Below are 27,793 nucleotides of genomic sequence, written 5' to 3' on the forward strand. Positions count from 1 at the left end.
ATATTTGATTGTTACAACATGATTATCAAAAATAGTACAGTGAAAACAAGATTTACAGTACAAAAAAATAACCTAAAAGTTATGTAATTGTAAATTTAAAAAGAGCCAAACCTAACACATTAAACCTTTTTTTCTTTTTTCATTATTCCAGACAAAGCCGGGGGTTATAAGACCAGTCATAGTTATGGCAAGATTAGATGACAATGAGAAAAGTTGTTTGTTGAACGCCTGTCAAAAACAGCATGATAGTTCCTCACCTGATCACCAGGACAAGGTAAGACTTCATTCATTCCTTATTTATTTTCTTACATAAAACTGTATTCACTACTGTATATTAAGGAAATGGGTGCCGCTATTCAGACCTTTTTTTATTTTTTAAGCATCTTTTAAACAAAATATATATATATATTTTTTTAGAGATGGTTTGGGTTGTTTCCTTTTGTTACCGGTTTCTTCCACCTTCTTGGCAATGCATAGGCTAAATGAGTATGTATTATTTTTTTATGTATATATTTTAATAGTCATCGGCATTGGCTAATCATTAGTTAGGTTTCTATAGAATGTATGTGAGTTTTGTACCGATCAGCCATAACATCAACAGCACTGCCAGGTGAACTGAACAACACTGATCACCAGCTACACCAGCAAAGGGGCGTGATCATGGGCACCCAAGGATCACTCCTTCAAAAGCATTTTATGTCAATAACTTCTCTTTACTGTGTAAATCATTGTATTAAAATATTGTCCCCTGGGCTTTTGTCTGCTGCTAATTTTAACTTTTAAGTTAGGATTGTTTCCTGAGTACCATCAATCGAAACCGAAAAGATTTAAAAAAGTGTCATACAAATTCAAGATTGAAATAGTGGAATGCTATCTGAATGCATAGCTATTTGGAGCACTACAGCCTGGCCATGAGCACAAACTAATTTTTTTCATTTTCAGGTTCTTACTCATACTTGCTGTTTTATTTTTTTTACAGTAAATATTGAAGATAATGTATAATTGTGCACCACAATATTGAAGATAATGTATAATTGTGCACCATAACTCTTTTTCTTTGAAAATTGTCTGTAATTTGTGTAAAAAAAAAAAGTTACACGTCATACAGCATAATTTTTCCCCAGAATAGTTTCAAATCATCTTTACTGTTTGCTGCATTTTTTAGTAGGGCCTAAACCTTCTCCACTTTTCAAAGTTTAATGATATGTTGCAGAACATGCGTTTTTTTCCCTCTAGTGGTCAATGTACAGCTTGATTATTGAAGGGTTATAAACATCTCGTAAAACCAATGTCACAACATAATCTGAAATAATGAATTCAAAAATGCCTTAAGATGTGCTCTCTCTCTTTAAAGATTAAACTGACCTCATTATTGAATGGAAATGGGGTTTCTTGTGGGCAATCATATGCTCATCCAATGCAAACCAGGAAACTAGAGAAATAGGATAGCATTAAGGGAAGGCTAGGTTTCATCAGCTCAGATGTTCTCCCTTGTCCATCAATTTTCTTACCTAAAGTCTATGTTCTTCTCATAGGCAGAGCTAATCACTTACTAATAGGGGGTCTCAACGAGAAAAAAGCCCTTCAGCATTCCTCTGTTTAATTTGGCCCCTAAAGGCCATCTATACTGATCAGTTTCACCCATATATACAGTAATACACAATTCATCATCAACCCATAATATCCTTTGATCTATTGGTCTCTTCTCACCTTCAGAGCTAGCAGCAAACAACATAGGGAATGGGTGATAGCAGACAACCATCATGAACTTTGAAATGTATGTGAAGTGCTTTTGAAGGATGCTTTTTAACAAGAATTCTGCATTAAACCTATGTTATAAATCTCATATCTTCTTAGATCTCTTCCCTTCTGTTGGCTAAAAAACATTCTAAAGATGTTTGCAGTTCAAGTTTAACAGGATGATTTGACTCTAATTCTTTATTAATTTTCTATATTTTATGTGGTGAAATGAAAGTTTTACTAACCTAACGTTGTCAGGCATTCAATTTGAAACCATTAAACACCTTGTGGTTTAAAAAATCTCCCAAAAATACATTCAATAAAAAAAAAACCCTACTCCTAAATTCCTCCATGCATAATTTCAGGTGCATTATTTTATGCACTTCTCTTCTTGCTCTGAACTAGGCTAAATCTGGACTTATCAGACCACATGACTTTTATATTTCACTCCAAAGTCCAATCTTTATGCTCCATAGTCAACTGTAAAGGAAACTTATTAATGCAAATGTCTATTGATATACTCAAATGTATTAATGTTTGCTTACAGAATGTTTGTTAAACCTAGTCATGGTGCACATTATGGTGGACCCAAAAGTATTTATAATTTGTTGAACATCCGCCTATATTAAAATATAAAAAAAGAGCATGTAGATGAATGCTTAATGCCTATATACGTATAAAAGCATCTGCTGTTAAAGCCTTGCCTCACTCTTTTCATCACTCTCCTGTATTAATTTGGATTGTTGCCTTGAGCATATAAACAGTGTAGCAAACCAGACTTTGTAAATGCTTTGATCCTCAATTTATTCCATCGGGAGAAACAGGGGAAGGTCTTATATGTGATGTTTTAAATGTTATTGAATTGCAAAGTGATTCCTGAATACCAAAGCATTGGATACACAGTATATACTGCACATAGACAAACTAATAGAACACACACACACACACACACACACACACACACACAATTTCAATAGCCCATATGTTTGTATACCCAGATCAAGTTTTACAATTTATAGGTTTAAAACAGGAGAAAACATTTATGTTTATTCTGTATTACTCAGTACTTTACACACTGTTAGGCGCCATTAAATCATTTTAAATATGTTTATATATGTGCCTATTGCATTAATATGTCAGTAAAAAGAAAAAAAGCTTTTGAAAATTTAGTTTTTATCAAAAGGATTCAGTGGTAAAGAGAGCTGCTATATAATTTCTGGTTCTCTTGACTTGTTTATTGATTGCTTGACCCCTGCCTGCACCTTGACCTTGATCCTAATTCACATACAGTATTTGTCATTCGCAACATTGTGCACCTGCACTTGTGACCATTCCTGCCTTGCTGACATCCTCATTCATACCTTTGTTTAATATCTGTTTAAAAAGCCGCCGCTAAAACAGTGTTTTGACATTTTTGTACATCCTACTGTTCATACTCATAAGTCATGTGTATGTGTTTCTATGCAGTATGCTAATACTGTGTTGATAAGATTAGATTTTATTTTGTGTGTGTGTGAAAATAATTAGAAAAACTAAAACTTTAATCTTTGTTTAGTGCTATATTTCATGTTCACTCTTTGCATTTCATCCTTAGATATGTTTTAAGAATAGCCCATTGTTATGAGAAATGACATTGTCCATAAAGTGTAAAAAATTAACCGGTATGTCAAAATTTTGTTGCAATGTTAATTTGGCAACCCTTCAGATGTTGGGACACCATTGGTATTAGGCTGTTTTTAAAAGCTGGAATTATACTGCCTGACCAAAAAAAAGAGTCACACTGGGGGTTTAAACTGAGGTTTGTTTTGTTTTGCTTGAATTGCAGCACTCATTTGCCATCACATCATTTCGATAAGCTTAAGCAAAGTCAACAACATTAATTTTCATCTTGAGTCCTGTTAATTTCTTTCCAAGATCTTTTATTGATGATGGGAGAAATGAATTGTTGGATAAAGGTCTGGTGGTGGTAATCCATGTCCAAGCTTGGCATTGTCATCTTTCATCCATCGATTTAAAAACCTGGTTGTTTAGTTTATTCTGGTAATCAGCTGAACAATTTTTTGGACACATAATCTCGCCTTCATATAACACGGTCTTGTATGGTAGGCACTAGCATGGTGGGTGCCTCACGTCGTCTGCCTCTCTTCTTACCCTGATGCACCATCACTCAGGAACAGGGTAAATCTGGATTCATCAGACCACATGACCTTATTCCAAAGCTCCACAGCAAATTAAAGGCTTTTTTCTCATTAGCCTCATTGATAAGTAACCAACTCTTAATGCCTGCGCAGCTGTTTAGTTCTAATCTCTTGATTTCTCTTCACATTGTGTGTATATGGGAACACTTTTAATTTAACTGGTAAATATAGCTATAAAAACTACTTTTACAATTTTTTTTACTTTTTACAATTTGATTTCAGCACACATTTAAGTAATCTCCAATCATAATAATAAATTTTTCTAACCACATTTCTTTCTCAAATACCTTATCCCATGTGAATACACCACATAAAAACTGTGAGGATTTCTAGATCACACAATGTCCCCAGATAAACTAATCCTATGCGAATATGAAGTAAAACATCAGGTGTACTACAGAAAGAAATTAAGACAATGGTGGGACAATTTCCTGCAACTCAGTGTTTCTGAACCCATGCCCTAGATTATTTGATTAGTAGCTAAGGTAACCTATTTAATGGTACTTCTACAGTGTTAACTGGGTATTAATACTAATGTTAGTTTAATCACCACTAGTAGAAAATATGAAAACGCAAACAGTGTTTTTATGTTTCCCTCAATGTCTGAGAAAAATCTCGGCTATGGTTGTAAGTAAAGTTAGGATATAGGAGCTAACAGTACAGTATGTTTGTCTGGTATGTAGTTACAGCCTACACAGGAGATACAGCACCATATCATCAGAACAATAATTCTGTGTTACTTTTTGTCTCAAAAGCTATTCATTCATTTCACATAGAGTAGCTGTGCAATGGTCTGTTATTATCACAAGTCTTTATCCTTTTGTCCATAGCCTAGATCTACTGTATGATGTTACTTTCACTGCTTTGCTACATTGAAACATTGCTACTGTACATTTTAGTTCAAAGGATAATTTCTTAACTAAAACTACAAAAACTTCTTCCTGCATGTACATCACTTCTGGCCTCTTCAAGAATGAAACAGCCTTGACTGGTACATGAAACTTGAAAATTTGCAGCTATGACCATTATAAAATAAATAAGATCAATTTCCTTTCAACCCAAGTTCAAAGACAGCCTTTATACTTGTCTTTTTGTGGCTAATGAGGTGACAGCAGCACATTAATAACTGATCGTGGCAGTGCTTAAGTGTATTTTTCATATAATTATCACTATGTAATTACCCCTTCATTACTTCAGAAAAAGGTTATATGTAGGTGTCACTGAACATCCATTCTGAATTATAGCTAGTCTTAATTGATCTTGCATACCCTTATTACTTATACTTTATACTAAAGCTTTCTTGACAGCTGAGCACAACCCGCTGAAATTGACATGTTTTTGGTCATGAATTCAAACTAACTTGATGATTTGTCCTGAAATAAATTTTTATCTCTTTTACTTTAAGCACCAATCAATCAAGTGCAAGAGCTTCAGTAATCACTTACTGACTACAGAGCGCAATCAATAGGTTTTCCTAAGTAATCAAAAATTGCCTCCTGAGACCTTGATCCTGATTGCTGGCATTTTATCAATAACATCAGACCTTACTTTGCAGCTTGCCAGCAGAATGTCGTCCCTCAAGGATGAGGCTCATGGAAGAGGAGACTTGGAAAGGGAGAGGGATTCCTCAGAGGTACCTGAGAAGTGTATGTCAAGCTCAACACACATGATGAATCAGGCCAGGGACTACGATACTCCATCGCCAAGAGGCACGTCTCTATAACAAGTCCCCGCCTCTGTAAAGTCTTTGAAGAGTGAAAATGAAAAACTGTGGTAGTCACACAAAATAAGTTGCACAGAGGAAAAAAGAAAGAAATGCGACAAGGTGACCTCTTATATTGTAAAATGAAAGAGTCCAACCTCTGAAGATGACAGCGGAGGGTCTTCTAGAATTCTATAGGAAATAAGATTTACCTGATGCAGCTCAATTTTATTGTTACTATAGAATAATTTGGTGTATTATTTCTCTGAAGTATGTAAACAGCAAAAGCATGTATTTTTTTAAAGCTGTTCTATTTTAATGCATTAATTAAAGCGTCAATAGAAAATTAAGAAAATGTTGTATATTTTCTTTCTTCTGCATTTCTACAATCTGATTTATTTTGCCCGTAACGTGTGAATGAGTGTGTAAGTATGTGTGTATCTGTATTTAATAAATCCTTAATATAAAGCATTATTGTATGGTAGGCAAAAATTATTTGTGCTGTATATCGAGATTAAAAATTCCTTGCTTTCTACTGTTTCTTCTTCATTGAGTTCTTGCTAAAGGAAGCGTGCAGGCTAACAGACATCCACTGAAGCCTGCAGAATAATTACAGAGATGACACCACAGACAAGTTCAATGTGCACTTGTTGGATGACGAAGTATAAAGAATAAAAAAACCAGCATGTGGGAGAGCATTAATTCCGAATGCTACCACGAAAGTGCATAAGATAGTGTACACCTAAATTTTTAGACCATGTCGCATAGTACCTTTGTATAGGAGAAAGACTTATTCGACCAATATGTGCAATGTGAATGTGGAGGGTCAGTTAATATAAAGGGTATGCCTACTTTTGCATTACTTTTGGTACTGCCCTCATATAACCTGTTAAATTAATTTCCAAAAACATGCAAAAGTATTACTTCTCCTTGGGATAATTGTAGATTTTCACTCAGCGTATTACTGCTTCAATAATTCTTTGTGCATCTATAAACATAAAATTTATTGACTTTTACTAGCTTTCTACTTTTGTATTCAAGTTTATAATTGCACATATTTTCTTCTGAAATAAATCTAGTTAAAAAAGAACACTTTTAGATGAACAAACACCAGGAAGTTTAAACCATTTCTTTTTACATCTGTGTGTCTATCCACTGTCATGCTTTTTTTTTTTTTACCCACAATAGTGCCATCCAATAGCCTATTAAGAAAACAGGCTTCTGTTTTTTTTTGCACTCAGATTTGTGAATTAACTGTGCATTTTACAAAAGTAAAGCCAACAGATTCCAAGTAAAGCCACTTACATTTCAAATAGCATTACCCATTGTCAATAAGTCCTGATTACTTACCTATGAAAGTGAAGTGGGGAGTAGCTGTGTCTTTCTGTCTGCCAAACTTCAGGCCCATCAATTTTCAGTAACAAACACAATGGGCCCAATTACTACGATATTTGAAGCACATGTGGATTTAAAGATTTGAGACTCAGTGGATTCCTTGCCTGGGAAAATAGCTGGCAAATAGCTGAAATCTCATTAATTGCTCATTTATATCCAGCTATCTGACTTTGACAGGCTTATGCTAATTAAATGTTTGATTTGAGCATTCCATGGCTGTAAGTCCTATAAGATTTCTGTGTTTATTGCCGTCTGTGCTCAAATTTCCTGCATGGTTCTTTGCAACTATATAAGGTGCTTGCAATCTTTATCCCGGTTAAACTTTAAAAAGTCTATTTACAGCTCAACCAGCTGTGTAAAAAAAAAAAAAAATTCTCCCAACAACCAATTTTATTTTTGTTTATTTGTGTAGATTTGGGTCATACAGTATAATCCCAGTTAAGTCTATTTCAGTGCCAGATTGTAAAAACAACAAAATATGCACTACAAGTGAATATGCTTGCAAGCCACTGTATGGGAGGAAGAATATATTAACTGTTGTAAATGTCAACTGTATTTGGTTAAGATAAAGTCAGCTGTTTACACACCATAATGCTTCATGACTTCCTCAATTATTTTATCAAAGATGTTGTCTACAGTAGTTCCTTGGAATCAATCGATATAACATCTGCTAAGTGGACTTTGTCTTTTTGCAATACAGTCTGCATACTGTATGTGCAATACTTCTTAGAACAGAAAAGCCTTGGCTAATTATGTGCTTTCTTATGAGGAAAAATATTATTTTTGTGTAATGAAGCATCCTGCTGAAAGACACCACTGACATTACAGAATACTGTTGCTGTTATGGGCTGTACTTGGTATGCAACATCCACATGGATGCAGAGCCCCAAGGTTCCTCCGTAGCCCCATGGGCCACTTCTGATGCTCACATGCTCATATAGTAGGTGGTTTTAGTATTGAACAGGAGTCAGCACGGCCAGTGATCATTCTAATGCACTTTTTGTCAATATAAATAATTGTATTTTTATTATAGCCAGCAAATTTTTCAGCAATTTGTGTTTCAGTGGCACAGCACACACACATCAATGTGCTGCTCACACATCAAAGAGCAGACCCATGGCACACCCATGACCCTGTCAATGATACAAAGGTGGTGCTTTAGTAGACCACTTATGGTAGGTATAAGACAAAAAGTAGAAGAATGTCTCAATTGCATTCATTTGCCAACACAACAATGTTTATCCACTGGTTTACAGCACCCATACTACTGCCATTCCAAACCTGGTAGCTTTTTAAATGCAAATAGTTAATCATAAATATCAGATTGTAAACCTATCTACAAAACTGAAAGGTTAATAACTTTTTATTTATTTGTTATGAATGACCTCCAGCTGCCCCCTTGCAGTACCCTTATGGCCCACCAGGAGGCCGCAGCCCACACTCTGGGAAACACTGGTCTACAGTAAGTATGAAGGTAATTTATGTTTTTTTGTACTCTAAATGTAAGTTGAATAATAAGCAGATATCACTGATGCTGTATTTTAATGAGCCGTTAAACAAACAAAATGATAAGATAGATTAAGACATTTGGAAATGTTCTTAAAGCAGGCCTGGGAGAGCATGACTCCCTCTCCTAATGAACCTCTTTTACATGTGCATGCTGTAGGTAGAATTTCTGAGACTAGGTGCAATATTAACTCTGTGGAGCTAAATGGAACAGTGTGTCCAATACCCCACAGTTATTTAACATCTATAAAGACAAACATGCTTGGAACATCAGCTTTTGTCTATTATTAGAACCATTATTTAAATAGTTGGCCACTTGAAAAAGTAATTCGATTTTATAGGAATTAAAAACATGACTACATGAAGAGAATGACTACTTTATGATGATTAACATTTGATAACATATTATGGTTCTGCACCTGGGAAATGGTGTACGGATATATTCATGACTACGATAATTTATAGGCAACTCTTTTGTATTTTGATAAACCATAACAAAACGTTAAGACATAAACTGTTTGAATGAGGTCCATGTGAGATTACCTACAGCAGCAGAAGGCAAATCAGATGTGCAGAAGGTTCCAGATGAGAGGAAGGAAGAGAGCAAGAGAGCATTAGAATCAATCGTGCTGGGAGAGTAAAAGGAGCCCCACCAGAAGAAGTGTGTCAGAATTTGGCAGTGACATCACATGAGGCAGATTGTGTGCACATATTGCTTAACAGAGCGAGAGAACAGATTATATGGTAAAAATGATGATAAGATGAAAGGTGCATAAGATGAGAGATTAGATGAGGACAAGATTAGGCAAGAGGATACCTCAACAAATTTGATTTATCATGTGTGAATAAAAATTAATTAATTTTTCCAAAACCCTGGGCCTTTGGCTTGACACCATTATTGCAAGCAAGGGATTTGCAACAAAATATTAAGTGTTATTTAATTTAATCAGCAATTAAATGTCTTCACTGTAAAAACAAAACAGGCACTGTGGCTCAGTGGTAGGTGTTTCGCCTGCCATGCTGAAGGCCCGGGTTCGATTCCCAGCCAGTGCCCAAACCCCAACCACTGGATGCAGTGCTGGTCCAAAGCCCGGATAAAATGGAAGGGTTGCGTCAGGAAGGGCATCCGGCGTAGAACCTGTGCCAAGTTGTAGTGTGGACGGGGTATTGCGCTGTGGCGACCCCTTGCCAGGAGCAGCCCAACTTAAATAAAATCTTGTTATAGCTAAGGAACGACAAAGAGCATCTCTAAACACACAATTCATTAAGCTTTGAAGCAGATGGGCTACAGCAGGAGGAGACAACACCGGCTCCCACTTCTCAAATCATCTCAAACTAGTCTCTTGAACATGAGAATGAGTTGGCCTCTACAGTCACAAATCCGCAGTAACTGTGTGATGCTATCAAGTCAATAGGGACCAAAATCTCGAAGGAATGCTTTCAGATTCCTATGCCATAAAGAATTACGACAGTTCTGGAGGCAAAAGGGGATCCAACCCGGTACTAGCATGGTGTACCTAATGAAGTGGCCAGTGACTGTAAACATGTATTACTGAAAGGACTATGTGACCTTTAATATTTATCCTGGAACATAATTTTTCATTAATAGTAATGATATAGGTATAATTCTAATGGGAGTAGTAGGTCAGGAGTCGTTCATAATAACCTGTGCCTCAGAATCTTTTACGTGATCATCAGTCGTCCGGCAGTGTTTTTATATTTTGCCCTGTAAAAGGAATATAGAAGTTAAAGTGCATGTCCAAACAAGCTTACACGTATAATAAGATAGCCTGCATCGGATCCCAGCAAGCGATGACTGCACTGACAATGAGGTTTTCACATGACTCACTAATGATGCAACTTGCTCAAGGGAAAGAAACCAGTTGTGGTACGTATAGGTCATAATATACTTTCAAATGGTCTACAAACTCTACACCCACCTGAGTAATGCTTGCTGTTAGACAATACACCCAACATTCTTACCACCTGTTCAACTACTTCTTGAGAAATGTACAAAGGAAGTATTTTAATTCAGGTGGACCTCATGACCTTATATCATATTCTGTTTGCCAAACCACAATGGTGTTTATTAGCTTTCTTTTACAATCTGCCCCACATTTGTTGAGTGGATTACTGAATGTACTGGTAATCATAGCTGCGTACAACACAAATCGGATATTTAGTGTTTTTTTTTTTTTTTTAATCTTATGCAAACCTTTATTTTTAGTTTTTATGTGAATATTCCCTTACTGACCTTTTTACTTTGAAGGTCTTAAAAGGAAAATCCACTCACTTCTAAAGTAAATTTAGAAGTAAACACTTTTTTTAAATAAAGTGTTTCCCCAAACTGTTAAAACAGTTTAAACAGTCAAAATATGGAAACTATCATTTCAGTGATGATAATAATGTCTGAAAACCTAAAACACTGTAGTCCACCTTAGTCTTTGGTGCTTTACCTCATAATAACAGCCTAGTATTTTGTCCATTCTGCAACCACATTCTCATCATGTCACAACCTGCCACATATAGGACATGTCATATTCGTTTACAAGCCACCAGACTAAACCCACGGTAAGGTGCATTTGTATTTACCTTTAAGGTTTTGCCTCTGAAAACCTTTTAAGAAGTGTGACATGGTGTAACAATGCTGCAGGGTTATCGGCTTATAAAAAATCCACCAGTGAATACTGTATATGGTCAATTTAAATACATTTTAATCTGTTAATCTGCTCAGACTAATAACCTATGCCCAACTCGTGTCACACATATTCTCTGCTGTGTAACTTTTCCACGGTTGTTTGGAGTAGGCATGAGAAGGGACCAATCTGATCAGATTTTCTCTGTAATATCACCATTTCTTCCTGTAACACTTTGTATCGTTTCCTGTCTACTTCATGATCTACGTATTCAGCTCCGGCTTGTCCACACCCATTGATTATCATTTGTACATGTGTTTTAGTCAAAATACAATGTTCAATGTATAGATTCTTCAGTGTTTGTTTGCTTAAAAAGCACATTTGGTTCATTGCTACTGTAAGAAAATTAACGAGATTAAATGAAGACTTTATATCATACAGAACCTACACGTGTTCTCAGTGAAAAACAATAAATAGAAATATACCAAATACTGATATCTATCTACTAGTATCTAACTGAACTCTGATCTGTTTTTTCCACACAAGGAGGAGCGAGGGGGGGTGGGGAAAGATAAAGAAGGTAGGAGACATAGATCGAGGTGTGGCTAAAAGTGGCTCAAACAGGTCTGTTGCCTGTGGCCAGGGAGAACGTTTCAGTTTTACGAATCCCCACCCATTCTTGTTCCCAGCACTTTTCAAGTTGTGACATCTCCGGTTCTTGTTTTTTTTTCTGCCATAACTTGCTAGCAGTAAAGACCTGCATTGCTTAACAGGTTACATTAAAATTAGAATGGATAGAAATGCTTTATAACAACACTTAGGAGATTTTCCGGTAACTGACAGCTCAAGAGAGTCTTAAAGAAATAAAGCAGGGTTACAGAAATGGCAAGTGAGTAACATTTTATATTAAATGCATTAAAGATTCATGGCAATAACATAATGTTAACTGGATAATAATAATGTTTTACTAGATCACAATTACTGTACTATTTCCTGTAACTGACATTTCAAGCAAGTCCTAAGTAATTTGAATATATTTTATGTACTTACTCTTTCTAACGAAGAGCATGCATGTAACAGTGAATTACCGGGCTTTGCTACTTTCAGTCATTGTCCGTCTCTATCTGTTGATCCGCAATTATCAGCCAGTCATTATGTTTTTAAATAGACAGTTTAAAATTATGTAGCACAGTTATGTCAAGTATGTCAAAGTATTTGACTGGCCATTGAATAAACCTTTGCATTGAGAAACAATGACTTATCGATGTAGCATAATTAAATCTCTTCACAGAATGCAGAAAATGCAGTAATAATACACTGTGGGGGCTTTACAGCTGGGCTAGCTAGTAACATCCAATCAGGGGTGGCAGAATTCTCATAGTTTAAAAAGCAGATTATACTGTTGGGTAGGACTTTACAGCATCTTGTTCAGAGGTTGTTGTTGTTTCAAATGCGTGACTGTTTTTTTCATCTGCTGTATTTAGAGCAACATTTCATTAATTACCCTTGCCGGCACCTGGCTGAGCAAGTTTTCCATGCTTGCTGTGGCCATAGGGCAATAACACTGAACCATGTCTTTAACAGTTGCCTTTTGCCTTTTGTTATCCATTATTTTCCATGATGATTCATTTTAAATTAGAATAGAGAGAAACCTTTGTCATTTTACTCTTTTAGGAGAACTATAATAATATGGAAAAAATATTCTTTTTTTATCTATTAACAGAATTAAAAATAGAGCATGAACAGTGGTGCATGTTCAGGTTGATTTGTTCTACAGTTTAAATACAAACATTTGTTTTCTTACTGACTGACTGACCAGGTTACTGGTTTACTTTTCTTACCTACCTTATTTAACTTACTCAATTTACTTCACTGACTGACTGACTTGGGAAAACTAACAGAACATCTTTCATAAAACTCTATGCTTCCTTTGTTTAGGTGTTGGCTGATAAGCTGCAATTTTGACGAGTGATGATCCAAGACCCAGGTATAATGATGGAATCCAATCTATCTATGCTCTCATCCTTGAAAGAGGACTTCAGCTCTGAGGATTACATCCTGCCACATTATAAGGAAGCTTATAGGTTAGCCATTGACTGTTTGGTCAATGGTGGCAAACGCGACTATCAGGAATTCATCCAAGCTGAGAAAATCCTGAACTTCCTTTCTGAGGATGAGATTGACTTTATAACACAAAGCACAGAACAGCTACCTGTCAGTGAACACATAGATGATGTTGACTTTGCCAGGGATGATGACGCCTCCACAGGGACATATTGGCCCACAAATTCAGATACTCCTGCTCCAGACTTGGATCTTGGTTGGCCAGAGGTCATGCACAACAGAATCCAGACCAACATAGAGCTGCTTTATCATCCACCAAGGTTAAATAGCCCCAACATCAAGGAGGTATTGAGGAAAAATATCCAACAAGCTAGACAGGTAATGATAACATGACACAGAAGTGCAGTCTTCTTGCCCAAACCAGTCTTTATGAAGATTTGCTGAATGGCAGATGTAAATTACACACACCAATCAGTCATAACATTAAAAATACCTAGGCTTTTGGGTTCCTGTTGCGCTACCAGGTTAGTTCTGGCCCTTCAGCTGTGGCTCCGCAGGTGCATAGTTGGAGATCAATATTGTTCATGTCACCTGTCAGTAGTCATAACGTCAATGACATTATGCACATTGTGGCGATAAGGTAAAATACTAAGCAGCACTAAATCAATTTATATATAGTGAGAATTTTTTTTTCGTGTGTGTGTCTACACACTAGTCCTTAATTCTTTAAAATAACACGGAGTGCTATCAAAACTCAAGCCATTTTCTTCTCAGAGATATAGGATGACACTCGATTGAAGCTGCAGCACTTGTATGGAAATTCAGCAAACACCTGAAGTGGGGTCTCTGAAACATATTGAATTGTCTGGATTGCAGCAAATCTATTGGGCTGACAAGACATTGGTGGTGTGTCTTCTCTTTTGTTCCGTGCGGACAAAAATACTACAGTAAAAATGTCAAAGTGGCCATGCCGCTTTTATCGAAAAAAAAAAAAAAACAAGTCTGTATTGCTAACTACCTTTTATGTTACAGGATATGCTAAAACAGCAACTGCTGCTTGACTGCGAATGTGTATTTGACTTTAACATCATGTACATAAATTAGGCTGTTAGCTGGTTTAAAACATTTAGTAAATATGTTTGTTTGTTTTTTAAACTGGCTACTCCAGTTGGGTCAAAAATGAGAACAAGGTTGCAGAAAAAGTTTAAATAATATTATGTCAGAAACTCTTGTATTATTATCTTATATTACAGTTAAATTTTTTTATTTAAATAACAACTTAAAGCACATAGACGTTTAGGTCATACTATTAAACATTTAAGCCATAAATATAATCTAGTTCATTTGAGGAAAAGTGCATTATATCACATAAATGCACAGAAGATACGAGAATAGCAGCATGTGTTTTAACATGTCTTACTGACTGCCTGAGCAGCATGTTGCATTATTAAACAGCTTGAATTATGACGATATCCCTGTTTGCCTTGTGAGAAAAGAGTCAACACACAACATTACACCTGACCTGTCTTATCATTAGTGAAAGGAACATATAAGCATTAGACTCGGACTTAAATAATTCTAAAAGTCTTCTAGTCGCATTATTATGCAGCTTTTAAAAATGACCCGCCATAAATCAATAGCTGTGATCAGTCATAAGAAGCCGATCACACCATATCTTATATGAATTAAAATAATGAATCTTTTTGCAATGGTCTCACATCAGATGTAATAAACATAATCAGGTCGGACAAAGAAAATAAATTACACAACGAATAGTTCATTAGTGCACACCCTTTACTAAGCTACCTGGGTGTGACTAGAGAACCCTGCTTGACAACATATGCATACAGATTCTTTTTGGGTAGTGCTACCAGGGTGTGACTTCCATTCTTTTTTTTTTAAGTAGTAGTATGTGTTTCACAGCACCTAATATAAAAAATGGTTAGGAGGTGATTAATGTAATGCTTCATGAGAAATTCAGTGGAACTTAAGTCCTCGATGAAGCAGATATGCTGATAAAGTGCATGTACAGGCACAAGCTCTTTCCCATGACTAAATTCTTTGGGCCTACAGAAGCATGATGAAAGCATGTGCGTATTACATATTTGCTATAAATATATATTATAATGGCTAGTATAGTGCAGTCTTCCCACTCCAGCACTCCAGCAGACAACCTATGAGTTTCAAAAAAGTGTTGTTGTTGTTTTTGAGGATAGAGTGTATTCTGGTATCTATTATGTTATATATAATTTTCAGTGGTTATCATGAAGAGACTGACATCTCCTGAACACAGCAATCTGTCACACTCAGTCAACTGCAAAAAATAAGGGACTCAAGTAGGGAGCTCAATGGATATTGAACACATACTGCATTTCAAAAACTTTAAGACATAAATCTTTTAGCACTCAAGTCATATGTGTATGCGTGCACATCATATATCTTTTCTTGGCATTGTCTTTTGTAATATACTTGTGCCACGTGTTAAGAAAATCCACCTGTTAGGAAAACATTCAGGTCATCGAGTTCATTGCAAGCAACCTCAGATCACACCACTGACTCCAGGGGCTTGTGCAGTAGCCACTATGCATAATGGGTGCATCACTTTATGTGGTCCCTTCTCACCCTGATACACCAGTTGCTCTGGAGTAGAATCTGTCTAGACTCATCAGACCACATGACTCACTACCAAATAGTTTTCTTATGGCCACATGGCGGTTTAGTTCTGTGAGTTCACACTGATCAGGTGGAAATTCTTTTAATTTCACTGTTGAACATAGCTGTGATTCCTATTTTTTTTTTTTTTTAATGATGCAACTTGACATGATTAAATGATCTCCATCTATGTTTTGGTTAGGACATTAATATGATGCTTCCGAACACAGTAACATGTTTTCCACAATTACAGAAAACGTATTCAGACATGTTTTGTTTTTTTAAGAAACAGGAAGCTAATCACATTAGTTAGGGTTAAAATGGTTGTTGTTAGCTGCAGGACATTGATGACTGCAGGATTCTTAAGTCAACTAGTGCACATCTTAAGTATTTCTTTATTTAAATCTAAATTGCAACTATGTTTTGGCAGGGTAGTGTATGTGTATAATCTCTGTATCAGGTTAAAATTATGATTGATGGTAACTTCTGTGCCTTTTCTGGTAGCATATAAAATTACTATGACCTTCTCATGGAATAAAGTTAAAATATTACATAATATCAGTAGTGAAAATATGCAAATAGCAGGGTAAAAAAAAACACTTAAGAAAGAACATCCTGAATAGTGTTTTTTTTTTTTCAGAATTTTTTTTTTCATAAAAATTGAAAAACTAATGAAAGTTTATTATGTGTTTAATGCATAAAAACAAATCAACTAAAGATCAAGTCAACTGAGCATGGACAGAGACATGGATTAAAAGTGAATGTATGGAGCATTGTTTCTTGACTCTAAATTGACCTAATGAATCCAATAAGGCTTATATTGGTCAGACCCATTCTAAAAGAACTCTTAGAATTGTGTTTGCTTTCAACTGATTGTACAAGGTGTTGGCTTAATAACAAGATCTATATAAAGATTTTGGAGTCCATGTCTCTGCTTTTTAGCTATTAGAAGAATCAAGCTGCAGATGAGCAGCCAGCTGCTGTTAATGATAACAATCTGCTGACGTTCATGAAACCATCATCTTAAAAAGCATGCAATTTGTTTTCCCTTATGCCTTGTTGCTTTGAAGTGGTACTAATCATTTTGATAGTCAAATTAAGTAAATGCATGTAAATGCATCTGTAGTTGTGACACAAGAAATAGTTAATAAATAATGGCCGCAAGCAAGTTAGTTGTGTAAATCTTGTGGTGTCAAGAATGAGTGACATTAAATACTGTATATACACAGGTTAACTGGTATACTGTACAGTATATACACTGGTTAACTGGTATACTGTACAGTATATACACTGGTTAACTGGTATACTGTACAGTATATACACTGGTTAACTGGTATACTGTATATACACTGGTTAACTGGTATACTGTACAGTATATACACTGGTTAACTGGTAAACTGTACAGTATATACACTGGTTAACTGGTATACTGTACAGTATATACACTGGTTAACTGGTATACTGTATATACACTGGTTAACTGGTATACTGTACAGTATATACACTGGTTAACTGGTATACTGTACAGTATATACACTGGTTAACTGGTATACTGTACAGAATATACACTGGTTAACTGGTATACTGTACAGTATATACACTGGTTAACTGGTATACTGTATATACACTGGTTAACTGGTAAACTGTACAGTATATACACTGGTTAACTGGTATACTGTACAGTATATACACTGGTTAACTGGTATACTGTATATACACTGGTTAACTGGTATAATGTACAGTATATACACTGGTTAACTGGTATACTGTATATACACTGGTTAACTGGTATAATGTACAGTATATACACTGGTTAACTGGTATACTGTACAGTATATACACTGGTTAGCACAGTTTATAAAGCTTTTTAAAGAATGAATGTCTACCTTTGGAAAAATATTGATCATATTGTCCTACTATATCCATTTGCGAAATATATCCAAATATGCCTTTACTTCATTGCTAGTCATAACAATTCGTGCAGAAGGTGATGCCAATAATCTGACTTCAACAAAAACTGGGAATGTTTTCAACTGTCAACTTGTGTAAATTCTTTCTCCTGCTGCTGGGGCAAGAAAAGCGCTTAAGCAATTTTAGGCTGACAAATGTTTAAATATACCAAACAGTGTATTAAGACAGTGGTGAACTGCAAATTATGTTCATCTATTGCAAATTGATTCAGTATTGAAAGAGTGCCAGTACTTCAGTTTCAAATTGAAAGGATAATGAATTGTCATTACCAGTTCTGGTAATGAAACACAGTGGGCGATTGAAGGAAAACTTTCACCAGTGAAGTGTGTTGCCACAATTTATACTACGCTGAGGTTAAATATGTTTTATATAAACAAGTTAGTGTATTTATATATGAAACAAGTTTCTGTTATTACTTTATCAAGTTCATTTTCTTGTAGCCAGGGCACATTTTGCAGGCTTAAAGAATTGTCTCATTTTCCTATAGCATTTTCTGCAGTTTTTTCTAATAGTGTCCAAGCTAAGATATACAGTATGTATGCATATGTTTTATCAACACTTTGTGTTCAAGGCTACTGGCTTCCCCGTCACTTCTGTGCAGATGTGAAAATGCTACATCGGTTCATTTGTAACTGTGTTCTGAACAAAAAGGGATGTCCTACTTGTGATTTACACCTAAGAAGACCATGTGCCTGTGTTTTTGTGGTCTGAGGGTGTACCTGGTGTTGAAACAAGTTACAGAAGAGCAGATGAAGCTTGAGGTCCTGAAGGTCCAGGAGGTCTTTAGAGCAGTCGCACAGATAAGAGTAACACGTGAGCGGGGTGATGTAATGCGCCCCAAGGACTTCAAAGGCACAGAACCGAATGCCGGCATTTGATCTCCGCGTTTTAGGACTGGCGCAAAAAGACTGCATGAGGTCCTGCGGCACTTTTACTTTTGCACAGAGCCAGCTTCCGTAAAAGAAGAAATGGCAGCTGTAGTCCATGTTAAGGCCTCCGTTCCTAAAACTCCTGTCTGTGGCAATGCCCAATAAGGGCAGGGAAGGGCCGGTTCGCCAGTCAGCAAAGAGAACCTGTTCAAGGAAGCTTGCAGCATTTTCCTCCCCTTTTTCCCTTCCTCCCTCCCTAAGCCTCCCCATCACTACAATCCTGAGAGAAGTCAACCATCTGCTGAAAAATTACAGATGCTTACAGTTTTCTTTGGATTAAAGACAAACAACTACTATCTGAGGGTATTGTGATCTTGCATGACAATGCTCCATCTGACTTTCACCTGTTTGGTCCCCTGAAAGCAGCCCTACGAGAATGGAAAACAGCAGTGCATTCGTGGCTCGAAGTTCATCCTACAACTTTTATATGTTAATGAGGGAATATGAAAGCATGTTGGCAGATGAACAAAGTGTATTGCAAGTGAGGAGATTATGTCAAAAAATGATGCATTTGCCTTGTATACATACACTTAAGCTTAGGGTTATGATTTTGCAACATTAAGGTACTTTCTATGACCTATTTTTGTAATGCAGGTGAAATACGGGTGTGGTGCTTTAAAACTTTAGCATAATGCCACGTATTACAGACTCATCAACTTGTTGAAGCTTGAATAGAGTAAAGCTGGAATTCTGGTAAGATACTGTACAAGATCAGATTAAAGTGGCAAGCATATCCTGGAAAGCTAATCACTTAATCTATTTGACATCCCTCACCATTACCATGCTGGCTGTAAAAATATAAAATGTTAAATTTAGTGGGACTATGAGGCCCTGAGGGTCAGATCTTTGCTTAATCTATTGAAGAATTTTCCTTTTGTGAGACCACTGCTTTTATCTTTCTCAGTCCTGAGTAATTTTCCAAGCCCTAAACAATTAATAGATCCGTGAGGTTTTACATTGCATGTATAGAAAATGTCTGCTAATTGTCTACTTATGCACTTGTGCTTTATTTTCTGTTTTGTTCTTACACAGGTCATTGCAATTGCCATGGATGTGTTTACTGATATCGACATTTTTAAAGAGGTAGTTGACGCCTCTATCCGAGGGATTCCTGTGTATATCCTTCTGGATGACTTTCATTTCAAAAGCTTTCTCGCTATGGCTACAAACCTTGACATCCAAATTCAAAAACTCAGAGTAAGTGACATTCCTTTCTTTTTTAGCCCGCACTACACCCATTGCTCATGTAGATATCTTATTTTTAAATTGATCAGTTTAATGTAAGATTTTCCATGATGAAGTTGTCGTTCATAATTCCCCATTCGTTTCATTTAAATTTAAAAAATGATATGATTTTCCTTGCCAGATTCTATTCTGGACTTTTATTCAACCTTTTAAAGTATCAGATTTTTATGCACAAACAAATAAGGCAGCATCGCATTACTGATAATAAAAAAAATCTTTATTTCTAGTAGGATGAGCAGAAGCAAGCAATAGATCAATAAAATTATGTAAAAATGACACAAGTATTTGAAATAGTTGTCTTTGCCTAGTGTTGATAGAAATACGAGGTCAAATTGCCTTTAAACTGCCTTTGATGGCACAGAAGGTTGCTAATCTGCAGTGAATTAAAGAAACACTCTTAAATGAAAGCCCAGGATTTTCTTGTTGCATCGTGACAATACTTTGGTGCATCATTTTACTCCTGAATCAAAATCAAAATAGTGGAAGTAAACAGCCTCACCGCCTTCCAAAAAATGCATCTGCAGTTCAAGTGTCGGCCAGTATTAGTTGGGTGGTGTAAACTTGAACAGTGAATACAACTGTCACGTTCTATGAGATGTGTTTATCTATGAGATGTGTTCTATCTCATTAAAATAGCCTAGTTTGATCGCCAAGGGGGTTCTGCTTTTGCAGAACAATGCATACTGTAAACTTATACTGCCCACCTCACACACATTACAGAAGTTCGGTTGAGGTTAGCATTTACAGGATAGCCACTAAACTAGGCTACTCATCTTTAGATATAGTGAGTCTGAGCGTGCTACAGGGTGAAACTGAGGATATCATTGTGAAATAATACTGTGGCGTGGGCGGGGCGGCGGCTGACGACCAGCATGCCTTGCGGAAATGTCGGTGTGTTCACCATGATGGGGAAAGGTGTTTGGGTTAGTGACTTCGGCCCTGTTGTGTGTGTTGAGGTGTGACGTGTGAAATGTGCTCCAGTTCAAGCTAGTGCTGAATTGGATGTAGGCTCCTGAGTGAAGGTACTGCTCATGCCATACCTGCTGTGTGCTAAATAAAGTACTCCCAGCCATTGCACTGGGCAGCAAATAAGCTCACTCGTCTCTCCAGCATTCTTCCCGGCGTAAAAACGCTACATTGGTGTCAGAAGTGGGATGGAGAATAACGGGTTCGAGCGCACAAAGGAGGACCTTCTAAAAATCCAAGCGGGCCGCCGAGTAGCGGAGCGACTACTCGCGCAGAAGAAGCGCTTTTCTGGCGGAGCTAGCGCGAGCACACCACGTCAACCAACGCGGAGCGGGAAGCAGAAAAGTATTAGTTGGGTGGTGTAAACTTGAACAGTGAATACAACTGTCACGTTCTATGAGATGTGTTTATCTATGAGATGTGTTCTATCTCATTAAAATAGCCTAGTTTGATCGCCAAGGGGGTTCTGCTTTTGCAGAACAATGCATACTGTAAACTTATACTGCCCACCTCACACAAACTTTTGTTCCCGCAAAAGCAGAACCCCCTTGGCGATCAAACTAGGCTATTTTAATGAGCTCCGTGCGCTGTTAGCCGGCAAAGCGATCTGCCGCTGCGCGAGGCCGAGCGCGCTGAGCCCATATCGGCGGCACGAGCAGTTCTCCGACGTTTCGCGGCGAGGCCGAGGCACGGGACAGCGTACACCAGCAGCCGCTAAACTAGCGCTGGGAGGACGCTTGGGAAGCCGCGCTGGGCTTTACATTGACTGTGTGCTGGATGGCGTCTTACTGCGGGCGCTCGTGGACACCGGCTCCACTGTTTCGCTGCTGCGCTCTGGAGTACTGGGGCAAAGCAAGCGTGTTCGCCGACGGCCTGATCCTGCCTTCAGCATCCGCACCGTTGCTGGGGGCTCCGTCAAGGTACGGGCGTGTTGCACAGCGCGAGTCCAGGTGGGTGGTCGAACTTATTCCCACGGGTTCGTTGTGGGGAGTGTCGAGGAGAACTGCATTTTGGGGTTGGACATTCTGGAGAGATGGGGTGCGGTGCTGAATTTGGCTAGCAGAACTCTGCGTGGTAACTTCGGGGTAGCCAGGTTGCTCGGACCCAAACCACAGCCGGACAGGTTAGCAGCACACACCCGGGGGGCGGAACTTCCGGTAGCAGACCGAGTGGGAAATCTGCGCGCTAACACCGGCGCTTTACCTCGCCGGCCGGGCAGCAAAGCGCGTGGCCGGTACTGCGAGCAAGTGGAGCGCCGTCGCGACGTAGAACCCTCGACGCAGGACGTTCCCCCCGTGCAGTCCTCCAGGCTCTCCGGTGGTGATCAGCCGTCCGAGCCAGCGTGCAGCCGCGTTACTGCGTCACCCGCAGTCGCTCCGGTCTCACAGAACTGTGAACCGCTCCTCGCCAGGCAGAAGGGCCCCACCCAGCGCTCGCGGGCTCCGCTGCAAGACTTTCGGGTGGGGGCACCTATGGAGCGAATGGGCGTGGACACTCACAGCCAGGGGCAAGATTTTGCTGCTGGCGAGCAGGTGTGGGTGTGTTCCTCCGGAAGGAGAAGGAGGGGGCTCTCAGCCGGGCGTGTGTCTCACTGGGTGGGCCCCTGTACGGTAATAGCTCGGCTCTCCGATGTCATCTACCGGGTGCGGTTGGCGGGGCGGGCACGAGTTTTGCTCCACCGGGACCGTCTTGCGCCTTGCCAGCCGCACGCCGGGGAAACATTGAACTCTGTGGAGGCCGGACCGCCTCAGGACTACGTTTGCGTTCATCCCTCACCTGCCAAAGGACGCCGGCGTTCCCACCGCCAGCGCCGACCGCCTCCACGCCTTCAAAACCAAGTTCGTCATGGTGACCAGGGATGGTCACAGCTCGGGTGGGGGCAGTGTGGCGTGGGCGGGGCGGTGGCTGACGACCAGCATGCTTTGCGGGAATGTCGGTGTGTTCACCATGATGGGGAAAGGTGTTTGGGTTAGTGACTTCGGCCCTGTTGTGTGTGTGTTGAGGTGTGACGTGTGAAATGTGCTCCAGTTCAAGCTAGTGCTGAATTGGATGTAGGCTCCTGAGTGAAGGTGCTGCTCATGCCATACCTGCTGTGTGCTAAATAAAGTACTCCCAGCCATTGCATTGGGCAGCAAATAAGCTCACTCATCTCTCCAGCATTTTTCCCGGCGTAAAAACGCTACAATACTATTGTATCTACTGTATACACTAAATACCATGTTTGTTTGTTTGTTTGTTTGTTTTTTGCATGTACAAATACAGTAGAGTCCAATGTGCCTGCCCAAAATTATTATAAAGGTAATTTTGCATGATTGGTCTCCTTAAATAATCAACACATTAAGACAATTTCTGTTCAGATAGTGTATGTTAGTGTTTAATTCTGCACTATTTCATGCCATTGTTAGAATCATTAAGCTCAGTGACATATTTTAAATATTTATAGTTTATTTATTTGTTGTATCCGTAATCACATAGACTGAGGTAATACCATATTGGAAACAACTGCACATTTAGGCAATTATTGAAAAAGACAATCATGTGGCAGTCACACATTGCATTAAATTACTGAAACCCTACAGTTCAAGTGAATGTTAGGGATAAATAAAGATATAGATAAGTTGAAGTTCAATCAATCAATCAATTAATCAATCGATAAGATCATGCAGCCAACGATTAAAAAATCCCTGAACTGTCTTTCTACAGTAATATCGTAGCCTAACTGCCTCATGATTCAACATGTTGAACAATTTGGGATGCTTTGTGCTCAACAACAGTATCAAGTTGTTTGACCGTTGCCCTCCCATCAACAAATTATTTCTGCCTACTGAACAGCTGCGCACTGGATGCTTTCGTTTTTTACATCACTCTGTCTAAACTCCAATGACGGAAACATTTTCCCCTTTATCTGTAGCTTTACATTAATGTATATTGTACATTCTGTTGACCTGTATGAGCAGGATTTCCTGCATTGCACTGCCACAACACTTACTACTGTACTGTGAGTGTAACCAATGAGAAGATCAGTAACATTTATGCTTTTGAGAAAAATGACTTTTACCTTTTTTGCAGAACATGAGAGTGCGCACAGTGCAAGGTCATGAGTATGTTTGCAAATCAGGAGCCAAGTTCCACGGAGGCATGGGACAAAAATTTGTCCTAGTTGACTGCCAAACAGTGTTTTTTGGATCATACAGGTAAGTGAGTACAGTAAATGGCATTCACAATTAGTAAAGCTTAAATACGTCAAACACACACCCAAGAATAATAAAAAATGATGAATAAAACATGAGGTCATGAAAAAATAAAAAGTAACAAACAAATATATAAACGCCACCTTTCGCCACCTCCTGCATGTGTGTCTTCTGAAAACAAATGTGTGTTTTTTAGCTCATATTCCTGGTTATACTGAACTTCATATCCCATGTCTTTGCACTGTTGACTGTCAATTTATAAGTGTAGGGAAAACACTATTTATATGCTAACATATTTCGCCCTGAAAATAGTATGAAGACCGCATTATCATTTTCATTCAACACTTCAGTTTAAGTAGCAATATCCTGTTGCAAACTGTTAGTGTTTGTACAGTATATCAAAATAGTTATCAGGTAACATGACACATCACACATGTTAAGATTACATTCACACACCTTTTGCTTTGATTCCAGCACACAATGTATATGTGCATTCAAAAAAATTGCAATTCATTTTGAATTCTTTCATGTTGTTATGCAAAATATTAAATTGTGATTCTTTTGTTTCATTTAGTTTGCACTGAGTGTAAAGTATTTAAATTATGTTCTTTCACCATCTTTTACAGTCTCATGTGGTCCTGTGAAAAGATCCATCTGAATATGGTTCAAGTCATAACAGGTGGGTTAGTGGAGTCTTACGATGAAGAGTTCCGGACTCTTTATGCCCGCTCCAATATCCCAGTTGAGTTCCAGTCCCAGGACATCTTGCAAGACAGAAGGATAAATGGCAAAACTGAGAATTACTTTGGTCATCCCATTAGAAACTTTGAAAGGAAGGATCATTTGAGGCATACACTTGACTCTGTGTATCGACAAACCTGTGAAAGACAAGCAGGCTTTAGGAGCACAGTGGAAGATCTTCCTATACCTCACCATAGCAGATTTCTTCAAGATGCACTGGAGTTCAACAAGCGGCACAGTTATGCAGGGGAGCGACGGGAGCCTTCGCACATTATTCAGCACCCTAGATACGGCACCAGTAACTGGAATGTCACAGAAGACGTTAGGCTTCATGGGGGGAACTACCCTGCTGTTATGGAGAACCCCTTTGAAAGCTCCAGATTAAACCTAATAAACAGGAGTAATAACTTGCGCCAGTCCTACCATGGTCATGATAAGCAGGTTCTCTCAATGCAGCAAAACTTGCCAAGTTTGGCAAATACCTCCAAATCTTTTTTGCGCACATGGAGGATCGAATCCTACCTCAATAACTATGATGCCCCCATTGGAGAATCATATGATTATCTTGACCAATACGAGATGGAGAACAAACCTGTTCCTACAATGCCTTCACGTCTAAGGTCATCATTGGTGTTCAGGTCGATCATCCCAGAGGATTCAGAACCCAACAGTTACACTAATGATTCCTTATCCTCTAAATACCGCGAGGATCAATGTGGAATACAGCCTGTTGCACATTACTATCCTTCAACACAATGGAACCAAACAGAATTAATGGACAATCGAATCCAACCTGATGACTTTATGTTAAAGAGACGAAGTATACAGGTCCCAGAACGCTCAGGAACCAGCTTAGGTTTTGGCTCAGGGAGAGATTTAATATATGCCAGCCTTGGCAGAGCTAAAAGTCGATTTCAGGTAAAGGAACCTGAGCTCCCAAAAGACAACTTATACAAAAGGCACAGTGTAGCAGACCCCAGACATAATACATATAATAGTACCAACAAAGAGAATCCCAGCCTCATGTATGAACATCTATATAGAAATCACACAGAAAAGGGTTCAGTGGTTGAGAATTCAAAAAATGGAGGGTATCCCCAAAACCTTAAAGAAGACCAGAGATCCATCTCACAGTATGACTTCCAAAAAGCTGAAAGCAATGATGTGCAGCGTACTATTTGGCAAGAACCTCCCCTGAGAACCGTGTCAACAACAGTTCTAGAAGTGGAAGACATTAACCAGAATAAATCCAATGCATCATCGCCACATTTCTTTAAAAAGAGCACCAAAAAAATTAAATCGCTTTTAAACATTCCAGAGAAGCGGGACGGCTCACCAAAGAGAAAGCACATGTCAAGCCTTAAAATGGATGGCAGCTGTGACACCATTACTTCTGAAGACAATGAATACAAAACACAGTATAATGAGAGACAACACAACTCCACTACCACTTCTATGAAATCCACTGACAGCAATATGTCAAAAAGGGCAAATGGAAGGATCTCTGGAAAGGAGTTTGGCTTGACTGGAGAATCATCTGCTCCTCGTTTTAGTACAGAGAAGCTTCATAGTGATGGGTCTGTGAGAGCACAAGACCGGCTGCATTCCAGCAGTCAGGACAATAGAAAAAATTTGTTACAGAGCTCCACCAGTCAGTGGCAGCGAGACCAAGTTGGAGCAAACCGGGCATACAGTCGTTTTGAGCCACTTTGTTCCTTTGAGGCTAAACAAACCTCTGTAGTACAGGTAACCAATGCATCCATAAATAAAGCGGAGAGACACAGAAGCTCTTTCCATACAAGAGGAAACTTAAGTGCTGATCAGAGTAACCATTTAGGTCAACATAATACCAATCATGAAAATAAATTTGGACGTTTAATACAGAGGTTTGGAAATTTTATAAACAAAAAATAAATAACAGGTTACATACCAGAGAATATATAAATAAGGGAAGAGCTGCTTTCTTATGCCTTTTAATTGGTTTTTTTTTTTTTTTAACAAAGTACTTTTTTATCTTTTGCCCTTGAGCGAAGAAAGAACCCTTTTTGATCAACCAGCTGCATTATTGCTAGGGAAATTATGCTATTCCAATAAGTGCTCTGCAGGAAAAAATATCTTAATGATTTTATAAATGTCACCTTGGTATCATTTAAAAATAAGTGCAATATTTATATTGTATTATTTGTTTTGTAGCCATGAAATTATAACATGCATCATATGCACCTTTTCCTGCATATGGTCCTGTGCTGCCAGGTTGTTTTAGGCCATTACTTATTTTTAGGCACATCACACAAAAGTATCCAAAAACAAAGTATTAACATTTCTGTGTATCTCATGACAATCGGTTTGGAATATAACCAAACACACAAAACTACCCCTCAATGAAATCAAACACCATTTTTCAACTTAATCAGTTTATATTAAACATGTACATGTACAGGTTCTCCTTCACTTAGGAAACAGCAGAAAATGATATAGGACATTTTTGGATTTGTTACAAGAATTGTTTACATTTATAATTGCATTCTTTTTTTATCCTGTGTGCAAAATGTTACAGTACTTATTAAAAAATATTTGGGAGGGGGGATGGTGGATTTTAGTCATGGATATATGTCAAGCGCTTTACACCATGCAATGAAAACAAATTAAAATCAATTCTGATTTAACGCTGTGTGGTTTTCATCATGCATTAGATATGGCAAATGCTTTCCAAAATACTGTCAAGGACTCTTTTAATAGGAAAGTGCCAGCAATCTAGCAGAAATATAATGTGAAAAGAAATTCATGGAGAATTTATTGAATTTACTGATTTGCACAAAAAGTGTGCTAATTTTACATGATACAGTATATTAAAATC

The 27,793-nt window shown here is 38.1% G+C and overlaps 2 protein-coding genes across 4 annotated transcripts in view; both read left to right on the forward strand.

Annotated features, from left to right (window-relative positions):
* Nucleotides 1-6,125, forward strand: part of mlip (muscular LMNA-interacting protein) — a 32,621-nt gene extending 26,496 nt beyond the window's left edge. For both annotated transcript variants that reach the window (XM_053502503.1, XM_053502504.1), the window contains exons 11-12: nt 152-274; nt 5,494-6,125. In XM_053502503.1, the coding sequence (XP_053358478.1) occupies nt 152-274; nt 5,494-5,661 (291 nt within the window). In that variant the 3' untranslated portion in view covers nt 5,662-6,125. The remainder of the gene's footprint in view (nt 1-151; nt 275-5,493) is intronic.
* A 2,299-nt stretch (nt 6,126-8,424) lies between these two features.
* Nucleotides 8,425-27,564, forward strand: fam83b (family with sequence similarity 83 member B). Of its 2 annotated transcripts, none has more exons than XM_053502449.1 (5): nt 8,425-8,497; nt 13,116-13,619; nt 19,826-19,990; nt 24,074-24,198; nt 24,822-27,564. In XM_053502449.1, exons 2-5 carry the CDS (start codon nt 13,149-13,151, stop codon nt 26,848-26,850), a joined length of 2,790 nt encoding a protein of 929 aa, XP_053358424.1. In that variant the 5' UTR covers nt 8,425-8,497; nt 13,116-13,148; the 3' UTR covers nt 26,851-27,564. The 2 variants fall into 2 exon arrangements, with proteins under 2 accessions (XP_053358424.1, XP_053358423.1); XM_053502448.1 differs by lacking the exon at nt 8,425-8,497 and adding an exon at nt 11,927-12,066.
* Nucleotides 27,565-27,793: the final 229 nt, after the last annotated feature.

Source organism: Clarias gariepinus, chromosome 8 (genome assembly GCF_024256425.1).
Source record: "Clarias gariepinus isolate MV-2021 ecotype Netherlands chromosome 8, CGAR_prim_01v2, whole genome shotgun sequence".
Classification (NCBI taxonomy): domain Eukaryota; kingdom Metazoa; phylum Chordata; class Actinopteri; order Siluriformes; family Clariidae; genus Clarias; species Clarias gariepinus.